This window comes from Pipistrellus hanaki (genome assembly GCF_964339955.1).
Source record: "Pipistrellus hanaki genome assembly, chromosome: 1".
Classification (NCBI taxonomy): Eukaryota; Metazoa; Chordata; class Mammalia; order Chiroptera; family Vespertilionidae; genus Pipistrellus; species Pipistrellus hanaki.
In genome coordinates, this window is record NC_140503.1 from 22,841,064 (window position 1) to 22,859,238 (window position 18,175).

At 48.8% G+C, this 18,175-nt stretch overlaps 1 protein-coding gene across 3 annotated transcripts in view; it reads left to right on the plus strand.

Annotated features, from left to right (window-relative positions):
* Positions 1 to 18,175, plus strand: part of DPF3 (double PHD fingers 3) — a 250,785-nt gene that overhangs the window by 170,250 nt on the left and 62,360 nt on the right. For all 3 annotated transcript variants that reach the window (XR_014795854.1, XR_014795855.1, XM_084893529.1), the window contains exon 7: positions 8,162 to 8,299. Coding sequence is in view for 1 of the 3 variants with exons in the window: in XM_084893529.1 (XP_084749655.1) it covers positions 8,162 to 8,299 (138 nt within the window). In the remaining 2 variants the exon portion in view is untranslated. The remainder of the gene's footprint in view (positions 1 to 8,161; positions 8,300 to 18,175) is intronic.

The following is an 18,175-nucleotide window of genomic DNA, read 5'->3' on the forward strand; positions in this document are numbered from 1 at the left end:
GAGCCATGGCAGGGCTTTATCACTTGGGGCTCCTCCCCACTTGGGGGGTTGGTGGTAGGCAATCCCCCAGCCCCTAAATGGTTGAGCAGAGAGGATTGTCTCGCAGGCTTGGGGAGACGCAGATGTCTCTGAACCAGTCTGGTAGGGTGCGATTATCCTGTCAAAATGGCCTCTCGTTTTATCTGTGTCAGCCCCAGAAGGATATAGGGTTCCACCCAGAGAGGCTGAAAGGAAGAGCATTTGATGGGGGCGATGATTGTGGAGGGATGGGCAAGATGCAGGGCCTGACAAGGGAGGCGGTGTGCCTTCCCCATCCTGAGTCCCGAGGAACAACGTAAGGACAAGTGGCTCCCAGGGAGCGAGAGCCGCGGAGGGACCATAGTCCTTGCACCCGCACGCCGGCCAGGCAGGGACGGCAGGGCACACATCCCCAGCTGCCCTCATCTCACCCGCCGTTCTCCTGCTGGTGCCTGCTGCTGGCCAAACTCCATCAGAAGCAGAGGGCAAAAGCTGTGTGTACAGATCAACTCCAGGCACAGAGCTCGGCAGATAGAGAACGACTAAGCGCATCTTTAGTCACGTGTTTCAAAAGCAGCACAGACCTGAGTTCAATGCTGGCCCTGCTATTTATCGAGTTGCTTCCATTCCCTCAGCGTCCGTGACCTCATCTGTAAAAGCGGGTGCTGATCCTCACCTTGTGACCTGTCGTGAGATTCAGTGTCCGAATGTGCACCTGCCTGCATGTGCGGTGCTTTGGAGGCATCGGCAGTAACAGGCATGGCCGGGTGGGCTTCATGGAAGCGCTGTGGCGAGAGGGAAGTGACCTCCTCGGAGCTGCATCTGAGTGTCACAGGGTAGAGCTGGAAATGAGATGCGGCCCCGTGGCTCCCGAGGCCCAGGCTTTGTCTCTCGGACGCTCATCCCGTAATTGCTTTCAGTCGCTGCTTTCAGTCTCTCGGAAACCACTGGCTCAGATACCCACTGCGTGCTCCAAGTTGGGCTGATGAAAATGTGCCAGAGTCATTAAGTTATCAGTGGGGAAGGCGGCCGCTTCTCCTCGGCAGGAAGGATTCTGCTGTCTGCTGCAGCAGGCTTTGTTCACACAAACTGCCCCTGGTTCTCCCTCCTCCTCTTCCCTCCCTCCCTCTTCCTTTCCTCCCCTCCTCCCCCAGACAGGGAGTGAGTGGGGTCGGGTTGGAGTGGGTGGCATGCTGTAAATATTCCGGGGCAACACTGAAGGTATTCATAACTCCAGACGGGAGGTCCTGCCTGGAGAATCCAGCTCCGCATGGGGAGGTGGGCAGCACTATTTCTGCAGCCTGACAGATGGATCCGCTCCGGGGGAAGGAGAGAGGGAAAGGCGAGCTGGACCTTCCTCGCTGTCACAGCCATTCCTCTCCATGTGCCTCATGCCAGGAGCACGCAGCCCGGGAGCGTGCTTGCCAAGGGGAAGAGGAGGGCCTTGGGTGGTGAGCAGGCAGGTGGGCTGGTCCCCGGGGCGATGGCTTCAGAGGTGCGTGACACCAAGGAGTTGGCCCTGGGGAAGGAGACGGGTGGGAGTGTGGGGGTGCAGCCCTGTCTGAATGCTTCAGCAGTCTTGGGGCTCCGTCTGATTCTGCATGACAGATCATTCCAGAGTGAGATTGCTGACATGATAAAAGGAGAGCAGATGGTTCTAATACTTTATTTCAGGATGTATTTCTCTCCCGTTCTCTTTTTCTTTGCAACTCCATCACCCAGACTTCAGAGGAGAAAGTACTAGGAGCCCCCCCCCACCCCCTTCCCTTTTGGGTTGATTTCCTTTGCTGATCCACTTTGATGGCGGCGGTGATAACAATAGCTGACAACTCACTGTGAGCCAGGCACTGTTGAAATGAGTTCTCTCACGTAGCCCTCACCACTGTGACGTAGGTGTGCTGTCGTGATCAGCCCAGAGAGGATGCTGAAGCACAGAGAGGTTTAGCAGCTCCCCCAAGATCGCACAGTCAGCCAGCCGCAGTAGAGCTGGGATCTGAATCCAGGCTGTTCAGGTCCAGCCTGGCCACTTACCCCTGTAGATCCTGGCCCTCTGAGGCAGGGCCAACCCCAGAGCAGGGCCAGAGCAGCTGTGGTGCTGACAGGACCACTGCTGCGTGGCTAACCACTCTGGCCAGATTTCCAAGGTTACCTCCGGGGGAGGGGGATTTTACTTCTGACTCAGGACTGATTGGGCCCTGTGAGGGGTCATCGTGGCAGCAATTATGTTAACAGGCTGGCGGTTTGACATAACCAGCCCCAGCTCTCCTTCCCGGGCCTCCGCAGGTTTCCAGAACCAGCTGCCATTTTGCGGGGCCTAGTGCAAAATGAAAACGAGAGCCCCTTTGTTTATAAGTATTAAGAATTTCAAGATGGTGGCAGGAAAGCATGAAGCCAAGCGTGGGGCCCTTCTGAGCCGGGACCCTGTCCGAATGCGCAGGTCACATGCCCATAAGTGGTCAGCGTGGCAGGGAGAGAGGATGAAATATAGAAGGCGATTTTCCTTCTCTTCCAAGCCAGTCCGTCAGGATTTCCAAGGCATTTCTTCTCATCTGAATGCAGCAGTCTGATCTGGATGCAGCTCAACCATAATAAATCTTAGCAACCTCTTGTCCCCAGGATGAAGTCATTCCAAGGACTGGGACTTGGGTCAGCAGCTTACTTTTGGGGTCAGGCATCTTGCTTCATTATCTCTAATCCCTTCTAACCCTGACTTTCTTATCCCCTCTCCTCCCCCTTCTCTCTCCCCTGAGCCCATGATCCTGCACAAGGAGCTACTCTGTAAAGCAGCCATTGCCAGCCGGTCATCCCCTCACCCTCCCTGGTCCCACAGGGCCATCCGCCATCAGCCTCACTCTTTCCCTTCCACAGCCATGCTGGAAGGGACAGTCTGTTGGGCGCATCACTGCTTCCTCCTTCCCAGGAGCTCCCTATTCTCTCCTCCCCTTCCACAAGGTTGCAGGTTCCCTGTGCATTAAGCTCACCTACTTGCTAAACCCAATGGTCTCTTCGCAAGCCCCATTTTTCTCGATCCTTAGGCATCTGACACTGTTCTGGCTCTGCCTCTGCCTGTGTGCACAGGTCTGCTCGTCTGTAGGCTGGGGGAGATTACTGTGAGTGGATGTACTTGAAGCACTGGAGCAGGCCTGGGACATGGCACTTGCTCAGTAGTTAGCCAGGATTGGTGGTATGGCTATTGTCCTCTGGAAAGCCTACTCCTCTGTGTAGCTGACGGCTGTGCGAGTCTTTCTTAACTACCTTGTTACGTAGACACCAGTTTTTCTTTTTCTACCCAACTCTTAAAAAACTACAGTTTTCTGAGATCTATCCTGTGTTCATACCTTTCATCTCTTCCCCCATCATCTCTCTTCTCCATGTCCATCACTTATTTCACCACCCTGCTAACTCCAAAATCCATAACTCTCTCCCAAGCTCCTGGTATATAAGCCAGCCCCAGACCGAACTCATTCTCTTACCACGTTGCCGGAGTCAGAAACATGGGTGTTTCTATTTGTCCCTTCAGCTGATATTGAGTGCTGGCCGTGAATCAGGCTCCGTGCTGCTCCCTGGGAATGTCAGACAGTGTGCAAGCACACAGGGGCTGCCATGCTCCCAGCCGGCGGGAGGGACACACATGGGTACATGATTAGTTCTGGGAAGGTAACAAACCGGCATTTTAATTTTGATTGGAAAGGCTTCCCAGGGGAAGGGCATTTGAACCAAGATCTGAAGGATAAGAAGGCATTAACCAGGCAACTTGGGGGTGGGAGACAGTTTAGGCAGAGGAAAAAGCTTGTGCCAGTGCTCTGTGCTGGAAATAAAAACATTCAAGAAATGGAAAGGCCAGTGAGTGGGAGGGTGGGCTGAGAAGGAGGTGAAATGTGGCATCGGATGAGGCAGGGAGATGGGAAGAGGCTGAGGAGGTGGGTGGGGCTGGGAGGTGGATGAGGCAGGGGAGGAAGGCTGTGTTAGTCTCTCTAGGCATCTCCTTGCTGTTTAAACGAACTCCTTTCTGTCAGATTCTCTCTCTTCAAACCCTCTTTCCTCCTGAGGCTGCGTTGTTTCACACGTAGAAAATTAAAATAGGGTTCCTCAGTGGGTCCCCGGTGTTTGCGAGGGAAGATGGCTGAGCAGGTGCCAGGTCTGTGCTGTCTGTGTGTCGGTTGCCCATCGCAGGAGTAGTTTTCAGAAAACTTGTAATTGATCAGAACATTTCAGGAAAGTGAAGGATAGACAGTGCAGAGACATCCACAGATGGAATAGGAACCTCCTGATCACTGAGGGCGGAATTGGGTGAAGAAGATGGTGTTCCCACGCGTCACAGTGCCCGCAGGTTACTGAAGACTTTGCCACATTGGATTATATACTCTGCACGGGTGAAAGCAATCTGAGAGATTTGACTGGAAGAGGCAATCAGGTTGAAAACAGGTGCTGTGCTTTGTCTGCCTGGTGATATCCTGCTCCTCTCTCAGCCGCTGTGTATCCCACCTCCTCTGGAAGCCTCCCCCACCCCTCAGGCCCAGGTGCCGGCCCTCGTGGCAGGGTGCGTGATTCCCTCGGTGCATTTATCCCGCCTTCCTGCTTCCCTGGCTTGTAGGCTTGCTCTGCTAGACTTTGACCTGCTTGAAGGAGGGGAGTGGGACTCATTTAATTCTTTTTTTTCTGGTCCTCCATGTTAGATGGTTAATAGTGTTTTTTTGTTTGTTTGTTTGTTTGTTTTTTGAAATGAGATGGTAGAAGCAGGTGAGGGGAAAATGAAATTCCATCTGGAGAGCCTATATATAGGGGCCATGGGAAAGGGGTCTGGCTTCCAGGACCTTGTTGTGCTGCCTAAATCTTTTATTCTAATAGTGACCACAGGTCTCAGGGCAGCCTCTCACTGTCCTCGCCTGCCACTGCCATCCAGGGCAGGCAGAGTCAAGCCTAAATATACCAACCTTCTAGCAGAGTGTTTTTCAAACGTTAGCATGCATCGCTGGTGGGCTGGTTAAAACACAGACCACCAGGCTCCACCCCAAGACTCTGAGTCAGAAACTCTGGGATGGAGCCCACGAATTTGCATTTCTTACAAGTTCCCAGGTGATGCTGGTGGTGCTGGTGTGGGGACCACTCTGAGACTCTCTCTTCTAGCAAAAGGCTTTGCTCTAAATGTCCTTACTCTCCGTGGTGTTGGGGAAGGAGATATGGGAATCTTTTGGCTTCATTTTGGTTTTGCAGGTTTCAAGGACTATTGGTATGCGATTAGTGTGGATAGTTACATCAGATTCTACACACTTACCCTCTCCCCACTCTAGGCTTTTCTACAAAGTGTTTCTGTGTTCATTCATCAACTATTCAGTGGATATGTTTTGAAGGTGTAATGCGTGCATGGCTACATATGAGGTGGAATTACTGACATCAAGATGGGATCACTGTGAAACTGTCCTTAAGGGAGGCCCTCTAGTACAGATATAACTAATTCAAGGAGTCCAAAGAAGAGATGCCTGCTTGGACGGGTAGTGAATTCCCATTTTTGGACGTGGTCCAGGGCAGCCTTCTAGAGTATTCATGGGAATAAAACGATTTGATAGGTAATTAGACCAAATGGTATTGAGATCCTGAAATTCTGTGATTAAGGAAGACAATGGTAATTGACATAACAAAATGGCAGAAATTAAATGCTGAGGGGTTTATAGAGGGAGACCTGCAGGCAGCTGAGGTTTCCCCATGTAAATACTGATACTATTATTCTTATTTTAATCAACATTTATTTCTTACCATCAGTATACTTGGTGATGAAATGGATTTATATCTAATGACCCGTAATTTGCTGTTCATTGACCTCATGACATTTAAAAGGTTAACTAGAAAAAGCCACAATCCAGCCCAGAGTACGCCCCAGGGACCTCTTAGGTCCCACTTCCTGAGGCAAATGGAATTGAGATGTGTAGTACCATTAAAAAAAATTTTTTTTTTTTGCAATATTTACAGCAGGGAGAGGGAGATAATGTAAGTAGCCAATTGTAGGACTTAAATGCATAGTCACTAGGTCACCAGCTTGAATTGCAGACCCTCACCTTACTAAGAAAGTTAAACCAATAGCCACATTCTGTAGTGTGAGCAAGGGTCCAAGTCCCCCTTTCTGGAGGGTTTGGTACTAATGGCATGGCAGACCCACCCGACGCCTCTCACCCCTCACTGCCATCTATTGGGAATCTTTTATGTACTGGGTATTAAGTGAGATAGTTTACAAATATGACCTATAAATCCTTTAACCATCCTTCATGGTAAGTAGTACTGTCATCATTTTCAGATCAGAAAGAAGGCACAGAGAGATTATATGTCTTGTCTAATTTCTCTCAGCAAAACTCCTCAAGTCAACATAGCCGTAGGTGCAAAATGCAATATTAGTGAATAGAATGCTGCAGTGTGTCAAATGGCTAATCCACTCTGACCAAATGGAGTGCATTCTTGGTTCAATAGTAGGAAACATTAGGAAATCAACATAATTCACTATCAACAAATCAGAGTCATATATGAGTAGGTGCTGAAAGAGCAGTCAATAGAATTCAATAATAAATCTCTAAAGCAGGACTAAGAGAAACTACTTAAATGTAATAAAGACTAAAAATTAGCCACATATTTTATTCGAATAAGTGAAACACTAAGTCCAATGGCATTAAAATAGGAAAATCTTGCTTTTGCTATTTTTAAGTGTCGGGTTAGTGCTACTCACAAACTAATTAAGCTAAGAAGATAAAATAGTTTGTACCAATATGAGAAAGAAGAGATGACAGCTTTTTCCCCCCTAATGGTTGTAATACCTGAAAAAACTAAGAGAATTTAGTAAGAAAAGAAACTCTACTAGAAATAATAAAGGAATTGGGTAAGATGGCTGGAAACAGCTTCTCTATGCTATGGGGGTCACACAGCTGGTCAACTTGGGCACCTGGAACTAGCATTTGAACTCAGGTCTGACGATGAAGTCTGTACTCTTTTACCTTATTCAATATTTACACTCACTACCATAGCACAGTCATGTGTAAAGAGTCTCTTAAAGCTCGAAACTTCAGATTTTTCTGCAGATTGGTGGGCGAGGGGGAGGTTGGGGGGGTGGGGTTGGGACAGTGATCGGCTCTGCTGGGGAAAGGTGGAGACCTGATGTGAGGGTTGGCATAGGATTTTTACTAGAAGACTCCAGAGGCTTCTGCTACCAGCAGTATCATTCCTCTAAGAGCTGAGATATTGTTGGGTGAGGTTGGAGGTGGTCTGGTCTTAAGTTATTTAGCCAGACTTCTCAGATACTGAACATTTAACCAATAGAACTGCCCCCTCTTTCTTCTTGGACGTATTTATGTTGCTTATTGCCCTTGTTTCAGAGTGTCCATTTGAGAAGTAGTGCTTGTAAGGACACGTTAGAGATTTGGAGTATCGGGATGCCAGGGCATCAAGGGCATAAGCTCTTGGTTGCCCCACATCTACCAAACATGCCTTGGCTTCATGGTTTCCATGGTGGAAATGGAACATGAAATCACTGAGTGATACATCAAGAATGTTATCCAGATCAAGCATTTCTGCTTCAGGCAGAGCCAACCGCAGGAAGGTGGATGAAGTAATGCACAGGGATCCAGGAGTCCTGGGTTCTAGTGGCTCTGCCACAGCTAGCTGTGTGTTCCCAGGCAGGTCACTTAACCTTGCTGGGCCTCACTTGCTCTATCTGTGCCATGGGGTGTTGGCCTGGATAGACTCCCAGTCCAACCTTCAGAGTTAAAACAATCATCACCATTACCATGTTGTAATGCTTTGCGTAGAGATTACCTCATCGCCAACAACCCTATGAGGTAAGTACTATTATCCCATTTTCCCTCCGAGAAGCAGGCCCAGGGAGGGTAAGTGACTTGCCTAGGGTCTTACAACTAGGAAATGATGACGCTCTCACCCAACTTGCACCTTCTACTTCTGTGGTTTTGCTTCACACGGACCCATGTTGTTATAGTGGTTTTGGTCCTGTCCAGGGAGTAAGGGATTGGGGGTGGCAAAAACTTTTCTAAAGGAACCCCAGCTCAGGAATGGATGGATGAGAGTCACCACCTGGGAGAATGATGGCAGTGGCTATATAGGTTGCTGACATTTGTGTTTTTCCTTTCTTTCCTCTTTCCCTCTCTAGTCTGTGGCAAGCGCTACAAGAACCGACCAGGACTCAGCTACCACTACGCTCACACTCACCTGGCCAGCGAGGAGGGGGATGAAGCTCAAGACCAGGAGACCCGGTCCCCACCCAACCACAGAAATGAGAACCACAGACGTGAGTTCCCAGCTTTTGGGCTGGGGCAGTTTATGAAGTGGGTGGGCAGGGCTGTGGAGCATTCCTTTAATTACCTGTTGCATCTTCTGCTCATGACCGTGGGTTAGTCTCAATGTCCTGTGGTGGGTTGGCTCTTTCAACTCAGCCCCAGCTGCCCTTGTGGGTCAGCTGAGTCCTAGGCTGAGAGTGAACTGGACCGGGAAGGAAGGTGAGTGTTAAGGCAGAAGGGAAATGTCCTTACCTGGCCATTGTCAGATGCCAGAGCTGCATCTCTTCCTCAGCTCCAGACGATCCCTTCACAGCTGCTGACCTGAGCATATCCCTCGGCTATGTCAGTTCATACAGATACTCCAGATGTCTCCTCGGCCACCAAGAGATGTAGAAGATTCTTGATTTATTGTCTTGCCTGTTATAGGGTCTACAATTTTGGTACAGAGTTCTCCTGCCTTAGACATACTACCCTGGAGCCTCTGTGCTCTTTGCCTGAGCACTCAATCAGCAAACTTGATCTGGGTGCACTTGGTATTTGGGATGCTGGCCTCGAAGACCCCAAATGATCCCTAAGATTTGTTTTTTTAATTTCTATTCTTTCTTTCCTCAACATTCAGTTATGGTTTAGGGAGTCAAAAGGGCTTAGCATTCACCTTTTGACTTGCCTCTTTAGCATTCCTTATGAGATAGGATAATGGAACCTTGAGGACTTACTTTAAGATGTGGGCATTCTAAGATCTTTAGGTAAACAATAATTTTGGACATGCCATGCGTTTTCTATTACCGCCTCCCCCCCCCCCCCCCCCCCCCGCAAAAATTGGCTGACAGGCGGTCTTACAGTGAATAATTCAGTGTAATTAAAGGGATCAAACAGACCTTTAAAAATATTCAGACTTTAGGATTTGAGAGTGATTGCTCTACATTTCAGTCAATTGATGTTTATTGGCTGCCTTCACCAAATATTTGAAATAATTTACACAATCCTTGGCCAAGACCTTTCTTCAGCTAACCCCCAACCCACCTTTCCCATGTCACATTGCCTTCTGTGTCATTTTGCTCAGGCTGCAATAACAAAGTACAACAGAGTGGGTGGCTTACAGGACACAGATTTATTTTCTTACAGTTCTGAAGTCCCAGATCAATGTGCTGGCAGGGCTGGGTTTTCCCGGGGCCTCTCTCCTTGGCTTGTGGATGGCTGCCTTCCTGTTGCCTCTGCACCTGGCTGTCCCTCTGTGCACGTGCACCTGCTGTCTCTGTGTGTGGCCTCCATATTTCCTGTGTTCATAAAGACACCAGTCAGATTGGATTGGGGCCCTCCTAACAGTTTTATTTGAGCTCTTCTTCTTCTTCCTTTCTTTCTTTCTTTTTTTTTTTTTAGCTTTTCTTCTTGAATCACCTCTTTACTGGCCCTGCCTCCAAATATAATCACTTCCTGAGACATTGGCTTTAACATATGAATTGTGGGGTTCACAGTTCGGCCCCTAAAACCTTTTCTTCTTACTAGCTTTCAGGGTTCCAGACTTGTGTGTTTTCTTACCTAGTGGGGTCATATGGACAGAGCTGGGAAAGCAGGGAGGAGGGACTGACAGCTCTGCCCACTGTTCCTCACCAGCTGCTGAGGAGCTTCAGCGCCAACCTTCTCTCTGGGATGAGGTTTCTGTGGTCCAGTCGCCCTTGCCATTCAGAAAGGAAAATATTTGCATTTCCACGTGTCTCCTCTTATCTCTTCTCTCATCTGAGTGGCCAAGGGGTAGCTATTGTCTTCTCTCAGGAGGAGGCTGGGAGTGACTTTGATTGGGTTGCTGTCTGGAAAGCATTTCTTGGCCCTGGTTGCTCTCTCTCAAGTATTTATTAGGTTGCCATCATTTCTCTGTCCTCCAGTGCTGGCTTATCTCCTTGACCTCTCCTCTCCAAGGCCAGGCTTTTGTTCTTGTGTGGAGGTGCTCTCCTCACACGAAGGGGCTGGAATGCTTTCTTTTGTCTCTCTTGTGTGTGTGCTCGCACAGTGATGGCCACAGCGGGGGAAGGCTCCTTGGGCCCCTCCAGTATATTGCAGGCCCTCAGTGGATCGAGACAGCCTCCTTAGCTCCAGGCTGTTGACTTCGGAGATGGGTCCTTGCATGATTTTCTCTGTCCCCCAGGATTTCCTCACACACTCTCCGGGGTCAGTGTCTCCTGCCTCCTCATGCCCTCACCTTGAGGCCAGATGGCTTTGTTCGGCAAGGAAGCCGTGTCTTCCCTCCCTCCTTCCTTCCAGATGGAGACACTTCCTAACACATCTCATCCTGACGCTTGTTCTCTTCTTCCTGTGTGTCTGTTAGTGAGCACACCGCTCCAGCCCCTCTGAACCTTTCTCTTCCTTCCCTCCTTGCCTGTGAGGAATGGGTTCTTCAAAAGGGTCATCCGCCTACCCAAGGATTTGAAACTGCAGAGAAAGGAATAACTACCCGGGCTCCTCTGGGGCCTCCTCTCACAAGAAGGTTCCAGAAGTCTCACAAACACCTTTTTAATGACATCTCCTCTCAGCGCCCCCTTTGTGATCGACCTCAATTTGACTACTGGGTAGGGCGGGGCAGGAAGGCCTTCCATGTCCACAGAAGCCGTCCTTTTCCTCTTCCCCCATTTCCCTGGATGAATCTGAGAGACAGCAATTTCCCCTAGTTTCTCCGCACCACACTGGCCCCCCATCAGCGTGCTGCGCTGAATGTGTGCTCGGTTTCCTCCGCATTCCCCCGGTGAGCGGCCCCCAACCATTTTCTTGGGAGCACTAATTGCCAGCATCCTTAATACCCAGTCATTAGCTGCTCCCACTGCTTGCGGTGGGGGTGGGCTCCCATCCGTCCTGCCCCTAAATGCCACTGGGGCTGTGTGGTGAATCGAATGTGACAGCTCTGCAGCACCCTGAGGTCTCAGCTCTGTGATCCTCTCTTGGCAGGGCTTGTGGAGTGGGGGAGGGAGGCAGGGGAGCTTAATCCTCGAGGCTAATCTGCAGTCCCTCAGGACCCAGTCTGGATGCTGGACGCCAGTGTGGTGGGAATGCTGACTTTCCCCTCTTTAGCCTGACCCGAGCTGCTGGTGAGCACAGGCCTCTCGGAGAGACAGCCCTACAGACGCAGGCGATTCTAGGGCCCCGGGCAGCTGGCTTGCACCACCTGCAGCAGAGAGGCCTTTTGACTTTGGTCCTCCTGCTGTCCCTCGCTGCATCTCCCCCAACTGTGTCTCCAGCGGAGCCCATTGCTCATCCCTGCGCCTGCTGCTGCTGAAAGGGCAGAGTGGAGCTGGCATTGACCTTCCCCCAGCCAAGCTGCCCTGTGCTGCCAGCTCAGCATTGACTGCCATTCCTCCCATCCTCCTGCCCCCTCCCAGCTGATGCTCTCTGTCCTTTGTTCCTCTCCTAGTGTCTCATCCTCCCCACCCCACTCTGGCACACATTTCTCATCCTCCTGTAGGCTTGTCCCCTTTCCTCTGTGCCCTTGCCTGTCTGCCTCCACCACGGGCACCCCAGGGCTGCTAGGAGCTCCCACACTCCCCTGGGGAGCCAGTGCTTTTCTGATGAGGTCTTCCCCACCTGAGATGCTGCCCTTCTCTCCCTGTGGGAGGTTGGATTCTTCTTTCTCCCTCCATTTCTCTTACCACCTTCATCTCCTTTCCATAAATGAAATCCCTGTGTGTGTGTGTGTGTGTGTGTGTGTGTGTGTGTGTGTGTATGTGTGTGTAAGAGAGGGAGTGCTTGGGCAGGTAGGACTCTGAGAGGTGTCTCTCAGAAGCATTCTGCTATGACTCTTTTAATGCCACTTGGGTAAACAGCCCCAGTGGGGCCACGGGAGCAGAAAAGAGCTCTAGGTTAGAACTCCAAACTCCTTTGACACAGGCTTACAAGGTCGAAACTCTTCTTGAATTTCTTTTTACCGTCTCTGTGCAATGGGAATCTGTTACAGATGATGTTTTTAAGGTATTGGGGTTGGGTGTGAGCATTTATGAGGTCCTAAACCTGGATGGAAAAGCTATGTGAATACATTCAGTCTAATCTAATCCATTCATCTGTCCGTCCATCCATCCATCCATCCATCCATCCATTGGTTTAGTAGCCATGCACTCAGTGCTGCCTTGTTCCCTATCCTTGAGCAGCTCCCAGTCTTCGTGGGCATGTGTATGAGGGCACGTGCAGTGTGGGTGAGGGGGCAGAGGCTATGAGGCACACACGGTACACGTCCACTCCGTCGGGCAGGTGTGCTCTCAGGGACTTGTTGGAAATGCAGATTCTTGGCTCCAGCAGACTTCCTGGAACAGACTCTGAGGGTGGGGACCCGTGTTTCAAGAAGCCCTTCAGGACATTCTGGTGCCACTAACGCTTGAGCACCACTGCATTAGGGGGTTTGCAGAGGCTTCACTGGGGAGGTGACGTTCACGTAGCCCGTGAAGAACGAGGAGGAAGTTTTCAGGAGATGGAGGTCACTGGACGTACCAAGGCAGGGAGGTATGGAGTAGCATGGCGCAGCATGGCGCATCAGACAGTTGGGAGTGCCAGTTGGATCTGACGGCTTGAAGGATGGTAGACATGTTGGCAGAGGCCACAGTTGGAAGTGTCTTCTGTGTGTGGTCGTCATCTTGTAGGAAATGGAGAGCGACAGTAGGAATTACTGGAGGACAAGACCAATAATTTATAAGGAAATCTGTCTGGCATAGTATTAATTTTAAATGGTATATCTCTTTTATTTCATAGCATAAGTGAGTATAAAATGCTCTCTATAACATACTTGGAACTCCTCAGAGGAACATGTTTTTTTAAAATATGGGTCTATAAAATTTATTTCAAACCTCTTTTCAAGTCCATGGAGCAGAAGTCAGGTTGTCCTAGGTCTCGGGAATTCTCAGTCTTCCCTTCAATGGTGGTGTGCAGGCACATAGGCTTTCCCTATCTATTGTCAGGAGAAGGAGAGGCCGCATTGTCAGGCACCTTTGGAGCAAGTGGTATGCTGTAGAACTGAAGGAGGAGAGTTGATGAAGGGTGATGTCAGCTGATTAGATAATCTGAAAATTAGTCTGATAATGGGCAAATTATCTAAAAGAAGCCTATGATGTCATTGCCACATTGATAGGAGAGATATAACAGATGTGTTCTTCTGACTTCTCTGTCCTCTGCTGCATGGCCCCGCGGCAACAAGAAAGACTGAAAATTACCTTTGACACAAGCTTGAAAAGCCATAAATAAAGCTGACACTGCCCACTACTTACCCAAATGTCGTGCAGGGAAATCAGGCTTTTTACAGGGGACAGAAGGAAAATTCAGACATGGACTCTGTCTGGGAAAGTGAGCTGCTCCTTGCTTCCTGAAGAGCAAGTTTGGAAACTAACAACAGGTGTTCTTTAGGTAGATTATTACATCATTTTTTAAGCAAGTAGCTTACAGATTACAAAGTGAAGAAGAACCGAGGGGTTGCTTTGGCCTTGAGAGTAGACTTAGAGTTATTTTTCTGGTCCTGTGGATCATCCACACCCAGTGGCTGAGAGAGTGACATTGGAATTGGCCAGACCAGGGTGGGTCTTGTAACTGTCACACTGGTCAGTTACTTACTGACATGTGACCTTGTGCCTCAAGTGCCACCACATCTCTGCCTTTCCGTTGCCTCATCCGTAAAGCTGTGAGCATAATCACTGGACCTCATGGGCTTGCTGCGAGTCTTCAGTGGGGTGGGGTGAGCATTTGGCACCATGCCTGCACACTGTGAATGCTGATATCCCATCTCTGTGCCATTTGGACCAACAGAGCATGTCTGTGGCCACAGATGGCTGATCTGAGTCAGGGCCCATCTGCAACTGTGCGATACTGTGGTGCTAACTGCCTTTGGGGGTCTCACTGGCATCAGGCGTAAATATCAGAGCCTGACCTGGCCCTGGCATGTCCTTCGCTAAATTTTCGATATGGGACACCAATCCTTCTACCCAGGCTGCACCTGTGCGTTTATTGAGAATGGACAGTGCAGGTGCCCACTTGTGGGGCTTGGTGAAACTGGGCCTCCAAAAAGGCATCACAAGGGGCTCTGCCTTAGGAGAACTTCTGGTTTAATTGGGAAGTAAGATGGATGCTTGAAACCCAGAGAGAGGAAGCTGTGGGGCAGAATCTAGCCAAGTGTGGTATTTATCATCCTGCTTCCCCAGGATCAGGCATGCGCCCGCCACCTGCCTTTCTGTGCGCCTCTTATTTCTCTTACTTTTTTGACTTAGTCACCTAGAGTGTTCAGGATTGAAGAGTTCCATGTCCTAAGAAACGATGATGTCAGTTGTTGCCGACATTCCTTTGTTTTCTTTCACCACCCACCCAGGTTAGCTCCCCTCCAGACACTGAGCTGAGAGCACCACCTCTATGTCATTCATTCCTCACAACAAAGGAGGTGGGCGGGCGTCCTCTAGAAGACATACCAAGTTGCACAGAGACTGAGTATGTGCCCGCGCATGGATGGGAGTTCTCTAGTCATCTGCCACTTCTTTTCCTGCCTTCTCAGAGATAAAATTATTTCGCATCTAGGAGAGGAAAGAGGCAAATAAGTTGTGGAACATCCACTAGGCACCAGGCAATTTACATATATCATCTCCTGTAATGTTACAAGTCCATGAGGCACATGTTATTGCTCTCATTTTGCGGAGTAGAAAACTGAGGCTCAGAAAGGGTGAGTAATTGTCTCAAGTAACACAGCAAGATGGGAAGCTGAAATGTGAATGTGCTTGCAGTGGGCACTGTTCAGGTACGTCATGACATTGGAACCGCACGTGATGGATCCCAGTCTTAGTCTGGGATCTTTGTCATGGTCCTGCTGATGGCTGCTCATTTTCACCTTTAGGCCAGTTGTCAAATGAATCATAATTGCCTGGTGACTTTTCAAGAGAAATTAGTATTTAATGGGCAGTATCTTAGTTAGCTCAGGCTTCCATGCCAAAGTAGACAGGGTGGCTTAAACAACAGGACTTTATTTCTCACAGTTCTGGTGACTGGAGGTCCCAGAAAAAGATGTCAGCACGGTTGGTGTCTGTGAGAACTCTCTCCTTCGGTTAGTTTTCTTGTGTCCTCACAGGGCCTTTCTGGGTTCGTGTTGGTGGAGAGAGAGAAACAAGCTCTCTGGTGTCTCTTCTTATAAGGGCACGGGATCCCACCATGAGGGCCCTGTCCTCAGGACCCACCCAACCCTAGTCACCTTCCAAAGTCCCCATCTCCAGTACCATCCCATTGGGGTTAGGTTTCTAGAGTAAGCATTTTTGGGGAGACACTATTTAGCCCATAGGTAAATTTAGTCTCCAAAGTAATTTGAACTATATGTGATATTATATAGACCTCGTCCCCTCATAACAAATTCTACTTGAAACATGAGTTTATAAATGAGTTCTACTTTCAAAAAATCACACGTTACTTTTTTCAACACTTTTGAAGATTCATCCTTGGCTTTTTGTTGTCTATCACCACCCACCTATTCAGATCAGGTCCCCTCCAAAATATACCCCAGATTTCTTTCTTTCTTTATCTCCTAGCCACACCAGCTCCTTCATGGATCATTGCATCTTCTTTATTGGTTTTTCTACCTCTCTTCTTACCTCTAATAGTATATTCTTCTCTTATGGTCTATTTTATTTCTTTTTAAAGTATAAAGTAGATTATGCCATTCCCAGCTCTCAATACTTTTATTCAACACTTGAATACAACTCAAACGCCTCACCTTGAAGGCCTTCATTTTTTGCTTCTCAGAGTGTGGTCAGCAGCACCAACATCACCTGGGACCCACGTGATTGTCTTGGCCAGGTTTGCCCAGGCCATTCCCAGTTCTAGACCGACAATCCTGTGTCCTGGGAACCCCTCGGTGCCACCCAAATCCAGACAGTTGATTCCCTGGCAGGAAAGCTTATAAGAAATGTGGACCTATCTCTAGATTTTAATCATAATCTGAATTTTAATGAGATCCCTCACATTTAAGAAGCCCTGGCCTCCAAGGCCTGCCAGCCACTCTGATTTGACTTCCCTCAGGTATGTGGTTGCATGTGCCCAGGGTAGGGCAGTATCAAGTGGGCCAGCTAACAGTCATACTGCCTGGATTGAGAGCCAACGGAGTCACTTCCTGACATGTGACCACAGACGAGCTACTTAGTTTCCTTGTGCCTCAAGTGCCACCTATGTAAATAAGGACATTAATGTATCTTATTTATATAGGGTTACGTGATGATTAAAGATTCATTCAGGTAAAGCACAGCATGAACAGAAAATATGTGTGATGCAACGTGTGTGTCTCACATGTTGCGCAGAGCCATGGTTCTTGAGCTTGCACACAATGACATTCCTTGGAGGGTTCATTAAAACACAGACTGCTGGATCCCACCCCAGAGTTTTGCTACACCAGTAGGTCTGCGGTGGAACCCTAGAATTTGCATTTTTAATAAGTTCCCAGGTGAACTGATGCCTCAGAGAAATCCAGCTTTTGAAGACTGATTGTCAATCTATTTCCTTAAAATTCTTTTCTTTTCTTTCTTCTGAGTCAGTAACTGGCCAGGAATCATGCTGCACTGTTAACTCTTAATGGCTAGTCTTGGTTTCCATTCTTTCCTAACATTCCATTCTACCTGGGCAAATGTCTCCACAGCTTCCAGCACCTGCTGCCTGGCTTGCTTTCTGAGCGTGTCCCCATCTGGGCCCTCCTCTCTGGCTGGACTTCCCCTCAGCTCTGGTGCCTGGATTCTGTCCTAATCTTGAGGTCTGAATCTTGAGACTCATCCTTTTCCTTTCCCTGAATACTGTTTTTCAGTTTGAAGGACCCAGAAAATACTGGTTCACTGTGGACCGATGGGGTTGACATACCTGAGTCCCATGGAGGTGGTGGTGAGGAAGGGTGCAGAGGGGCTGGGCTGGGCAAGGTAGGAAGGAGGCTTCTTAAATTCTAATAACACAACAATATCCCAACAACCTAAATGGATAGAGCTTAGACTCTAAAGCACCAGGACCAAGATGTCCTGTAGTTGAATGACACTTCATTCAGAGCCCTGTTGACATAGTTGCTCTCAGATGAAAACATTTCCCCCTTAACCAACTCATTTGGTGGCAATAACATTTGTTGTACCAGGGCATGGACTGACCACAAGGCCTTCTGCTGGAAAATTGAAAGATCTCCTGTGCTTTTCCTAATCAGCACTGAGAAGAGTAATCAGTTTTGCTTGGTCTTTTCTGAAGCATCAGTGACAGTCCTGGTGTTGCTGGCCCAAGTCTGGAGCACAAAGGACATTACTGATGGGTCATTTCTGGCCCCAGAACTGTGATGTGGTATCCAAACTGCTGGCCAATTGTAATTCTAACCAAATACATCCGTCAAGATGGAGATCTCAGTGTGAGAATACACGTTTTCTGTTTCTATAGCAGTGTTTAAGAGTAAATATTCTCAAGGCCCGTGTCTAACAGTATGAGTTTATATTTCATAAAGATGGAGGAAATGAAGGTAGATGCAAAGAAGGGTGGGATGGCTGATACCACATTTTAATACACAAAAGCACAGAGTAAAACATGGCCTGTTTCCTCATTGTTAGGTGCAGGGCTTCTGACAAGAGACTGAACATGGGACTCAAGAGTCTCTGGGGCCAACAGAGTCTGGGGGTTCTTAATTCCTTCCATCTGGTTTTCTAAGACATGCCTAAGGGAGAGGATTCCTGCAGGAGGGCAGGTCCATTGGCTTCTTCTCCTTTTTTAAAATACATTTTTGCTAGAGGCCTGTTGCATGAAGATTTGTGCAATAGGCCTTCCTTCCCCTGACTGCTGGCACCGGTTTTCCTCCAGCACCTGGGACCCAGGCCTTCTGGAGAAGCCAAGCCTCTTCAGTCTTCACTTGTGCTGGAGCCTTCAGTCTTGGTTCCATGCCC